At 45.6% G+C, this 12,342-nt stretch overlaps 1 protein-coding gene across 5 annotated transcripts in view; it reads right to left on the bottom strand.

Annotated features, from left to right (window-relative positions):
* The window catches only part of LOC138761575 (partitioning defective 3 homolog B-like), a 1,428,627-nt gene that overhangs the window by 579,745 nt on the left and 836,540 nt on the right, over nt 1-12,342 (bottom strand). For all 5 annotated transcript variants that reach the window (XM_069933904.1, XM_069933905.1, XM_069933906.1 and 2 more), the window contains one exon: nt 10,953-11,159. In XM_069933904.1, the coding sequence (XP_069790005.1) occupies nt 10,953-11,159 (207 nt within the window). The remainder of the gene's footprint in view (nt 1-10,952; nt 11,160-12,342) is intronic.

Genomic DNA, 12,342 nt, shown 5'->3' with positions numbered 1-12,342 from the left:
GGGGGGGGTGGTGGCGGAGGGTGTTATTTCTGTGTCTGGTGCCCTGTGTCAATCCACTGCTCCCCACAGTCTGAAACCCCTTGGGGCCTCTGTGGAGCGCAGGTGCCGCAGCTGCAGGATTTTAATTAAAAACACCACTGGCTCCTTTTACCAGCAGTTTAAAGCCTGTGCAGAGACGAGCAGTTGGACCCTGTGGAGCGACACTCCACTCTCCGCTCTCCTGGGTCTGTAATTTTTTTTATTGATCTGAATTCACATGCAGTCTGAGCAGGGTAAAGGAAGGCCATTTTTCATTTGTGAAGATAGCTTTTTATCATTCCCAGTTCTTTTTGCATCTTTAGGCCCCATACCAAAGACATAGTGGTCTCGGAGTGAGTGAAGCTTGGATCACATGAGAGTTACAAAGACGAGGTAGCATATTCCCTCACAAATGTAATTAGGTTGATTGAAACCATTGGTTGCATGACAGGTGCCGAGAAACTCAGGATGGGGAAGAATTGAAACAAAAACTTGAACAGATATGAGAACTTTCACACAAACGGTGGCAGAAATTTGGAATCCCTGCCACAAAATAAAAATAAACTGCTAATTTTGGAAATCAACGAAAAATGTCAAATGATTTCTGTTTATTAAGGGATCTGAAACCAAGAAAGCAGAATGAGCCTACACAGAACATCACGGCACAGTACAGGCCCTTTGGCCCACAATGCTGTGGTGACCTAAATGCACCTAAAAAAAACTAAACCACCCTTACCTCACAACCATGTTTTTTTTCCATCCATCTGCCTGTCTAAGAGTCTTTTAAATGCCCCCATTGTTCCAACCTCCATCATCATCCCAGGCAAGGCATTCCAGGCACCCACAACCTTGTAAAAAAACTTACCCCTGATATCTCCCTTAAACTTCCCTCCCTTCACTTCGTACAGATGGTTGCTATTCCCACTCTGGAAAAAGGTGCTGGCTGTCTACCTTATCTATGCCTCTCATAACTTCGTAGAGCTCTATTAAGTCATGTATACGATATAAGAAAAATAGAGGGTTATGGTTGTGTAGTTGGCGGAGTAGGTTTACAGAGGCTAGCACAACAACATGGGCTGAAGGACCTATATGTGTAGTGATGTTATATGTATGGATCAGGCACGACTTTATTGACAGACTACTTCAAGAGGATAAGTGAATTTCTCCTTCTCCTCTACATTCACATCTTCTCCTTGGATTGTCACCTTGTCGTGATGGAGAAGCATGTATAATCCCGAGAGTGATGCCACCTGGAGCTGTGCTCCTGATAGGGCCACCCATGGCGGTAAGGTCAAAGGTGAGGTCCCTGACAAACAACGATCCAACCAAAACCTCAACGGCAGATGAAGTTACTCTGAACTCAACAACTATGAAGGCTGCAACAAATCCATCATCTCCAATCATCGAAGTTTCCATGCCATTGGAACTAGCCGGTCGATTTGTGAAGTATCGTGTGCTTCTTGGAGTGCCACATAAAGTACATGTTAAGCAAATACACGCACAGGCGCCTTCGCTCGGTGGAAAATGGAACGGAGTCCATCATCCTCGACCTCAAGGGATAGCCACGACTGATGACCGACATTCGCAATGAATCAAACTTATGCAAAAAGTGGCAAAGGTGAAAGGGCCAAATCAAATCTGTTTTTCAAAAATAGAGCCAGAGGACATACAGAATGAGGAAAGAATTCAGTAAAATCAAAAACCACCAAACGGATCACTTCACATTTAAGGCTGCTACAAGAAATTAATTTGCTCTGACCTTGTCTATAGATATAAAAAAATTAATAATTGCAATGTGCAGCTGAAGTCATTGTGTCTGTCACATAAACAAATGTTGGCTATTACACCACAAGTGGTTTATTATTGGAATGATTTTCATGAATATTGAAAACCTACAACTCAAAAGAAATGAAACTGCTTGTGAGATACCAGCTCCTGTTCATGCGTGAAATAAGCCAGTAATCAACTGCTAGTGATATGAGGAGGAAAGGAATGGTAAGATAAACCATGTCTACAGCCCTGTCTTCGAAGAGCCAAAGTGCCTTTGTGATATATCACTTGCCATCTCAATAGCATAAAGGTTTGGCTCTGCAACTGTGAAATAGTTTTCATGTTAAAATAAATTTGACGTATCACAGGAAAATTAATTATGAATAAAACACGGTTTGCAAATCATTCCTGATAAACCTTGAACCTGACCCAAACGTAAGCTTCACCCACTATTGCCAGCCTTTTGTCCAGAAATTATCCAAGCTCTAACATGTAAATCATCACTGGTGTTCAAGTGTGGCTGGAGAAATTCACCCTTGAGTGAGAAAGTGCAATATTGCGCACATTAAAATTCTGATATACTTGGTTCAAAGGAGCTGAAGTACAGTTTGCAGATTCTTGTTTAATCCGACTAATCAGAGGACAGATTTCTAAGTAACAGCATTTAATTGCACTGAAATGTTTTAAAGCACATCACCCAGTGAATTATTTTATGACTGTAGTGACTACCATTTATCACTGCATGAAGATAAATGAGGCCGGCAAGTTGGTTTTGTTAATATCCTGTAAATAACAGGATGGAATGACCAGATAATTGCCACCCTCCCTCATGGAGAGGTTTCTGCAGGACACCGGGAGAAAGACAGCAGAAAAGGAGGTCATTCAACTCACAGTGTTAGTGGTAGCCCCCCAATGGGTGGCTGCTCTTTCCCCCAAGTTATATGAAATCATTCCCTTGTTTATCATGTTGAACCTCTTTCCATCTCGCTTTCTGGTTATGCATCCCAAATCGAACTAATTTCCTGCCTACGCTGAGATTCATTCTTTTCAATGCTCCCTGGCCATGCTGCGACAATTATCTGATAATCAGGAGGTAAGGGGAGATGGCAGGTGCTGGAATCTAGAGCAATGGGCAACCTGCTGGAGGAACTCAGCAAGCTGAGCAGCACTCGTGGGAGAAAGAGAATTTTTTTTCTAGACATTCAACAGGCCATTTTGGCCCACAAGTCCATGCCGCTCAATGTATACCCAATTAACCTACATCCCCTGTACATTTTGAATGATGGGATAAAACCAGAGCACCTGGAAGAAACCCACAGGGACATGGGGAGAGCACTACCCCTTACGAACAGTGTGGGATTCAAACCCAAATCCTGAATGCTGGCGCCGTAAAGGCATGGTGCCATCCGCTCTGCCAACCGTACTGCCCCTTATGATGCCCGAAGGTTCGTGTTCTGGGATGCAATCCTTCATCAAGGTGTTTAGCTTCATCAGACTGATGAGTTTTAGTGCAGGGTTCCGGGCAGAAACATTGACCATTCTTTTCACCCACACCCCCATCCCTGACTGAATTCCTCCAGCAAACTGCTTGTCACACCTTAAAATCAAATATTGTTTGCCTATTTGCCTATCTATTTGATTTACCCATTTAAAATCCCTTCCAATTTTGAATATTAAATCTCCCCATTAACTCAGCTTCACTAACTACTTCATAAATTGAAATTCCTCCCTGTTAGGCCTCCCCTGACCCCTCTCCAAGAATCCGGAGAGGGTACCATTTATTCAACATTCAAGGTTTCTTTTATTGTCACATAATAAATCGTAAAAATGTAATATACATGATATGCTTCTACTTTTGTCTGCCGTAAGGCAAACAAAGAGTCGCCGCGAGCGTTGCCCCGTGCCCCGACAATAACTGAAAGAGAACCAAGAGTTCCTTCAGAGACACCGTGTCCGTGGATTCGCCTCCAGCGCCCCTGCGGCCTCCGCAGCCGCGCAGATCCTATCGGTCCTCTGACAGGATCAGGAAACTTTCAAAGAGGCACAGCCATCAACTTATAATGGTTTGCCATGGGTCCCTTGCCTTTGTATTCTATGAGTATTAACAAACACAGAGGTCTTGCAAGCATTACGAGTAACCTCATTGAAGTCCTTCAGAAATTCGCGTTGGTATAAACTACAAGTTCTCCCTGCTCCTTTGCCACTTGGAATGTTTCAAGGTTTAGTTTACACTGTTTTGTGTTTTTTTTTCATTCTGAAGTGCATCTTTTCTGAAGTGCATCTTTTCTCTTACTCAGGAACTGACATCACAGTTTTCAGGATTCACCAGAATAGATTAGAAGGACAAAGGCTATCAGTTATATCAAGGGCATAAATGATCTGAAAAATATGCAAAAAAAGCATCTTACAATGATTCTGGATCTGCATTATCTTAACTCTCAGGCACAGATTAATGAGTTGGCAGTCTTTACACTTGAAAAGCAAAGACCTCTTGAGTTCTATGAACAGGAAAGATTTTGAAAGCGACACAAGTAGAGCATTTTTTTCTCAAAGGGAAGAGCAAAAGTAAAAACGATCAATTTTTAACTGTTGTCAAGAAATCAAATAAGCCATTCAGAAGAAGATTTGTGACCTGAGGTTGCTGAGAATGTGGTACATGTTACCATGAGGCATTTTCAAGCAGGGAAAACACCTGCCTGTAAAGACGGCGGTTCTTCTCCCTTACAGCTAAAGACGTACCTTTCTGAATGCGCCGTGGCCAGCTCCGAGGCGCTAATTCCAACCCTTCTCAAGGAAGGATAATTGGTGGAACGCAGCACTCTGCCGTCTGACCTGGATGTACAGCCGCTGCAAGCGGCTGGTTAGGGGTGGGCTGATGACGCCGTCAGCCTGCAACCCATCTCCTCACTCACCCCCTCCCTTCAAGGCCCCCCTCAAGGCAGGGGTGGCGGGCAACGGGGACTAGCAGGAGCTGTTGGGGCAGCAGGAGCCTGTAGGGGCTGTCGGGACCCTTTGGGAGCAGCCAGTGCGGGCTGTGACAGCCTCACTGGGTCGCTTCAACCTTCGGGGCCACTCTCTGCAGTTCAAAATGTGGCAGAGCAATGACCGTCTTCCCTACCCATAAACCCTCAGTCGTATTTATGACAGGTGGTGCTACAGCAACAGTCACCCCACCTCCATCGGCTTCGGAGAGCGCTACGAGGCACCTCGCGATGTGAATGTGCTGTTTGAAAGGCAAGTTTTAAGTTTTCAATCTGTCCTTGTAGCTGGCCTCCAGACGGACGCCTGACATGAAATGGTCTATGGGGTGGAGGTAAGGAGAACAGTGTGGATGCACTTAAGGTGCATAAAAGACTCATAAAAGATAGAAGGTGAAAGGAATAGTGGGCAAGATTATAGGGATATTGAATATTTAAAATTACAAGGGATTTTCAAAGGATAAATAGAATTAAACTGTTTAAAATCATCTGTACCGAGATTCAGTGATAAGGAAGAATGAACCAAGACCATTATCATTCTTCTACCATCAAGAAGGAGGTTCAATCACATCAAATCCGGACTGCTAGGCCCAGAAATAGCTTATTCCCACAGGCTGTGAGATTGATGAACAGTATCCTGTAATTGAATAAATCATCCCAAAATATTTATGTGTATTTATTTTAAATTGTATCTTTACGTTTATATATGATTATTATGTGCAGTGTGAACCATAGTTAGGAGAAATGCTATTTCATCTAGTTGTAGATGTACTGTAAGATGATAATAAACCTGAACTTGACTCTAGCAGAACACAAGTCACAGGGACAACATGGCTCAGTGGCCTGCATTTATAGCCCCTTTCACACTGCCAGTTGAGCGGGGGTTGAATTTAGGAATTTAGTGGTTGAACCTGGTAAGGGGGATACAAATCAACCCGGGACAGTGGAGGCTGTATCAGAGCCAAGCCGTTTTGACTCAGCTCCAATGTGAACGGGCCACCCGCTATGCTGGGTAGCATTAGTGACATCATTGCCTGTGTGCATGCATCATTCTGGTAGGAAACAGTCAGTTTGGCCAGGTTGTTTCAGTGTAGTTTTCGAAGGTTTTTAATGTAGGTGTCTAATGTGACGTGGACTTTTACCCCCTCCATAAATCTTCGTCCGCGAAGCCAAGCCAAAGAAGAAAAGTATTAGTGCAGTTTTAGTATTAGTGTAGTGTAGTTATATTTCCAAGGTTTTTTAATGTAGGTATTAGTATGTGTATAGTATTAGTGAAATGGTGCAGCCGAGTTAGGTAAACTGGTTGACCGTTTTGAGTTTTGTGTGCCCGATATAGATGTGGGGGGGCTGGTAGTCATGGTGGGGAGCTGGCTGATGGAGGACCTCAGTTTTCTTCAGGCTGACTTCCAGGCCAAACATTTTGGCAGTTTCCGCAAAGCAGGACGTCAAGCGCTGAAGAGCTGGCTCTGAGTGGGCAACTAAAGCGGCATCATCTGCAAAGAGTAGTTCACGGACAAGTTTCTCTTGTGTCTTGGTGTGAGCATGCAGGCGCCTCAGATTGAAGAGACTGCCATCCGTGCGGTACCGGATGTAAACAGCGTCTTCATTGTTGGGGTCTTTCATGGCTTGGTTCAGCATCATGCTGAAGAAGATTGAAAAGAGGGTTGGTGCGAGAACACAGCCTTGCTTCACGCCATTGTTAATGGAGAAGGGTTCAGAGAGCTCATTTCTGTATCTGACCCGACCTTGTTGGTTTTCGTGCAGTTGGATAATCATGTTGAGGAACTTTGGGGGACATCCGATGCGCTCTAGTATTTGCCAAAGCCCTTTCCTGCTCACGGTGTCGAAGGCTTTGGTGAGGTCAACAAAGGTGATGTAGAGTCCTTTGTTTTGTTCTCTGCACCTTTCTTGGAGCTGTCTGACGGCAAAGACCATGTCAGTGGTTCCTCTGTTTGCGCGAAAGCCGCACTGTGATTCTGGGAGAATATTCTCGGCGACACTAGGTATTATTCTATTTAGTAGAATCCTAGCGAAGATTTTGCCTGCAATGGAGAGCAACGTGATTCCCCTGTAGTTTGAGCAGTCTGATCGACAATGAGATAGACAACAGACTCGCCAAGACAAATAGCGCCTTTGGAAGACTACACAAAAGAGTCTGGAAAAACAACCAACTGAAAAACCTCACAAAGATAAGCGTATACAGAGCCGTTGTCATACCCACACTCCTGTTCGGCTCCGAATCATGGGTCCTCTACCGGCACCACCTACGGCTCCTAGAACGCTTCCACCAGCGTTGTCTCCGCTCCATCCTCAACATCCATTGGAGCGCTTATCCCCCTAACGTCGAAGTACTCGAGATGGCAGAGGTCGACGGCATCGAGTCCACGCTGCTGAAGATCCAGCTGCGCTGGATGGGTCACGTCTCCAGAATGGAGGACCATCGCCTTCCCAAGATCGTGTTATATGGCGAGCTCTCCACTGGCCACCGTGACAGAGGTGCACCAAAGAAAAGGTACAAGGACTGCCTAAAGAAATCTCTTGGTGCCTGCCACATTGACCACCGCCAGTGGGCTGATAACGCCTCAAACCGTGCATCTTGGCGCCTCACAGTTTGGCGGGCAGCAACCTCCTTTGAAGAAGACCGCAGAGCCCACCTCACTGGCAAAAGGCAAAGGAGGAAAAACCCAACACCCAACCCCAACCAACCAACTTTCCCTTGCAACCGCTGCAATCGTGTCTGCCTGTCCCGCATCGGACTTGTCAGCCACAAACGAGCCTGCAGCTGACGTGGACTTTTTACCCCCTCCATAAATCTTCGTCCGCGAAGCCAAGCCAAAGATAGTATTAGTGTATGAGCTCTCTGAACCCTTCTCCATTAACAATGGCGTGAAGCAAGGCTGTGTTCTCGCACCAACCCTCTTTTCAATCTTCTTCAGCATGATGCTGAACCAAGCCATGAAAGACCCCAACAATGAAGACGCTGTTTACATCCGGTACCGCACAGATGGCAGTCTCTTCAATCTGAGGTGCCTGCAAGCTCACACCAAGACACAAGAGAAACTTGTCCGTGAACTACTCTTTGCAGACGATGCCGCTTTAGTTGCCCATTCAGAGCCAGCTCTTCAGCGCTTGATGTTCTGCTTTGCGGAAACTGCCACAGTGTTTGGCCTGGAGGTCAGCCTGAAGAAAACTGAGGTCCTCCATATCAGCCAGCTCCCCACCATGACTACCAGCCCCCCCACATCTCCATCGGGCACACAAAACTCAAAACGGTCAACCAGGTTACCTATCTCGGCTGCACCATTTCATCAGATGCAAGGATCGACAATGAGATAGACAACAGACTCGCCAAGGCAAATAGCGCCTTTGGAAGACTACACAAAAGAGTCTGGAAAAACAACCAATTGAAAAACCTCACAAAGATAAGCGTATACAGAGCCGTTGTCATACCCACATTCCTGTTCGGCTCCGAATCATGGGTCCTCTACCGGCATCACCTACGGCTCCTAGAAAGCTTCCACCAGCGTTGTCTCCGCTCCATCCTCAACATCCATTGGAGCGCTTTCATCCCTAACGTCGAAGTACTCGAGATGGCAGAGGTCGACAGCATCGAGTCCACGCTGCTGAAGATCCAGCTGCGCTGGGTGGGTCACGTCTCCAGAATGGAGGACCATCGCCTTCCCAAGATCGTGTTATATGGCGAGCTCTCCACTGGCCACCGTGACAGAGGTGCACCGAAGAAAAGGTACAAGGACTGCCTAAAGAAATCTCTTGGTGCCTGCCACATTGACCACCGCCAGTGGGCTGATATCACCTCAAACCGTGCATCTTGGCGCCTCACAGTTTGGCGGGTAGCAACCTCCTTTGAAGAAGACCGCAGAGCCCACCTCACTGACAAAAGGCAAAGGAGGAAAAACCCAACACCCAACCCCAACCAACCAATTTTCCCCTGCAGCCACTGCAACCGTGTCTGCTTGTCCCGCATCGGACTTGTCAGCCACAAACGAGCCTGCAGCTGACGTGGACTTTTACTCCCTCCATAAATCTTCGTCCGCGAAGCCAAGCCAAAGAAGAAAAGTATTAGTGTAGTTTTAGTATTAATGCTGTGATAATGGTAACCAAATGGGGGGACTGGGAGGTGTGGAAACTCCTCTCGATAAGGGGCGAGGAGGAAATCTCCAAACATATAATGGGCACTGTTAAGGACGGCTCGCTAAATGAGAGGGCCACCTCTAAATCAAGGACTTAGATTTGACATTAGGTCTGCCAGATTGTGAAGGCAATCACAAAGCAACATGGTTTCCCCCTAGATCTGCCAGATTGTGAGGGAGTTGGTCTGTGGGCTTGTCCTCAGTTTGAATGGTCTGAAGCAGTAGATTTTCCCACGCTCTTTTATAAATTGTGCGTGTTTGTTTTATTAAATTGTGCATGATTTTCCCCACACTCTTTCATACATTGTGCGCATATGTGCTTTATTCCCGCTATGATTTCACTGCCCTGCGCGTCTGTAATATGTCACTTAGGGCGACACCACTGGAGGTTGGGCCCCCCCCCCTAGCTCCGTGATACCAGTTATAGGGACCCAGGATTCCATGGTCCAGTGTGAACGATCCATCCAGTATTTCAACATGGGTCGTTCACAAGCCTATTTAGCTGGTTGGCAGTGTGAAAAGGGCTATAATATGATTTATTCGGTCACATTCGAAGGATTACACAACCAATCACCACACCCCACCTTGCTCAATTTCCCCTCAGTGCAAGTGGATGCATTAACACATGAGAACCAATCTCACAAATGTTAGCAATTGGACCAAAATTGGACAGTCACTGTTTGTTGTATCAACAGATGCTGCCTGCCCTGATGCATCTTTACAGAATTTTCTGTTTTAATTAAATCACCATTTTGTTGAATTGCAAACATGGTCTTTGCATCTTCCCCAAGGGGTAAGAATGTCAATTTTGAACAAAAGTGGCAAACAACATCATAAAATATCTGATGGGTGGTGGGAAAAGGCTGAACTCTAAGTTGTAATGGGGGCATCTTGCACTGTGATTGAAGCTAGGTTCTAAATTTCTTCATCCCTGGCAACCAAAAAAAGTAATGAGATAGGGTTGAGAATCCAGGAGCTCCAGATGAAAGAAAATTTAATGTGAGATTGTCAGGAAGATTTAAAAGGATAAGGCGGGAGCAGTATCCAGAAAAAACATATAGCTCCAACAGCTATAGTTATGGGTCAACTGTAAACTTTGGGACTGAGACTGATAGCTTTTGTTGGACATGGATTTGAGATGCAGTACAGCTGTGACCTAACTTAATGGTGCAATAAGATTACAGGCATGTGAATGAAGAACATGAGCAAGTTGCTCAGCACCTCCTGTCATTCCAGCCATTCAATCTCTTGACTGTTGATCTGACATTCCCACCTATCCCTGCTAACCTTCCATGCATAAAATAGTGGTGCTGCTGTAACAGCAGCGATGCCACTGGTACGGACCCGGAGCAAGCCAGGAGTGGAGACAAAATGCACTCCTGCATGGTCCCACTGCCCAGTCTAATTTCGTACATGCCTGTGGAAGGAGCAAATGGTGTTCCAATTAAAATCTTGCAACTGCAGTGGCCATGAGGGGTGCAGACTTCGGGGGTGGGGGGGAGCATTGGACTGATACAAGACACCAGTAACGGGGAGAATACCCTCTGATGAGAAGGAGAAGCAGAGGAGACGACACGAAGGATGGTGACCATGGTGGCGGACCAGTAAGGGATTCTGCAGCTGAAGGAGACAGGCAGTGAGCTGTCGGCGACTTGAAGTCAAAGGACTCACAACAGGCTGCGGGCTGCTGGAGACTAGCTCATGAGAGAGAGCCAGGTATTGGAATCGATATTCGAGAGAGCGCCGAAGGCAAGATGGGCTCCCAAAAGGTGCTGGGCACTGAAGGCTTGGATCTGGAGTTTGTGTTGCTGAGGGCTTGAACTGAACTAGAATCAATGTGGCTATATGCAATTCCACGGACATTCAGTATTTCTGAGGGGACTTTCTTTTGCTTTTCTTTCTCTAACTGTAAGAAGCAATGGGCAATACTAATCGTGAATCTTTGCCTTATGGCAGACTAAAGGCAATTTTGTGTACTATTACATTTCTGTTTTAATACATGGCAATAAATAGTATCTGATAGGATCTGACTTACCATCATCTCGAATTTCTGGTCCATCATAAGACTTGTCAATGGCAGCCCTGAAGCTCTCGTTACAGCCTCGCCCACGCACCATGTGAGGTCGGGGTCGGTGGAAGGGGAGCTCGTTCTTCCTGACCTCTGCAACAGCTGTCTGCAAGCTCTCAAGAGAACTAGACTTCTTCAAACCAAGCATAGGGCCTACGTCCTTCCCTGTGGAACCTGGGGAGGAGAACAAAAACAAGATTGTAAATGTATGCCCCCAAACCAGGAGAGTACAACCTAGAGGTCATAACAAGCAAAGTCTAATTTATTCTACGAGCTGAGCTGATTTAAAAGCAGTCAATGCAAACTGCAGCAAAGGAGGATTTGAATAGGAACATCTCACAATAAAAGCAGGATTAGTTTTCCTCCAATACTGAACAAGTTCAAAATAGTCACAGAATGCACAGAGATCTAAGCTCTGAATACAGTGACTGGAAGACAATTACCTACGAATCGTTAAATCAACAATGTACAGTCGTGTGGATTTCAGGCCTAATCAGTGGGAAGATTTACTGAACCTCCTCTATCCATATGTAAGTTTCAGGAGTGAAATAAGGCATATTAACATCTAGTCCTACAAAACATTCCAGAAATAAAAGGTGCACTCTATGCCACTCCTCGAAATGTGTTATTTCTCATCACCATGTCCCCCACAATGAATTAAAACCAATAGTTTTTTCTGTTTTCCATAATGATGAGAGATAATTGTTATATACATCAGTACACTATTTTTTTTTCTATTCTATTTAGTAGAATCCTAGCGAAGATTTTGCCTGCAATGGAGAGCAACGTGATTCCCCTGTAGTTTGAGCAGTCTGATTTCTCGCCTTTGTTTTTGTACAGGGTGATGATGGTGGCATCACGAAGATCCTGAGGCAGTTTACCTTGGTCCCAACAAAGCTTGAAAAACTCATGCAGTTTGGCATGCAGTTTGGCATGCAGGATTCTACTAAATAGAATAATACCTAGTGTCGCCGAGAATATTCTCCCAGAATCACAGTGCGGCTTTCGCGCAAACAGAGGAACTACTGACATGGTCTTTGCCCTCAGACAGCTCCAAGAAAAATGCAGAGAACAAAACAAAGGACTCTACATCACCTTTGTTGACCTCACCAAAGCCTTCGACACCGTGAGCAGGAAAGGGCTTTGGCAAATACTAGAGCGCATCGGATGTCCCCCAAAGTTCCTCAACATGATTATCCAACTGCACGAAAACCAACAAGGTCGGGTCAGATACAGAAATGAGCTCTCTGAACCCTTCTCCATTAACAATGGCGTGAAGCAAGGCTGTGTTCTCGCACCAACCCTCTTTTCAATCTTCTTCAGCATGATGCTGAACCAAGCCATGAAAGACCCCAAC

The sequence above is a fragment of the Narcine bancroftii genome, chromosome 4, assembly GCF_036971445.1.
Source record: "Narcine bancroftii isolate sNarBan1 chromosome 4, sNarBan1.hap1, whole genome shotgun sequence".
Taxonomy (NCBI): domain Eukaryota; kingdom Metazoa; phylum Chordata; class Chondrichthyes; order Torpediniformes; family Narcinidae; genus Narcine; species Narcine bancroftii.
The sequence above is the reverse complement of the archived record's forward strand: the minus strand, read 5'-3'. Positions and strand labels throughout refer to the sequence as shown.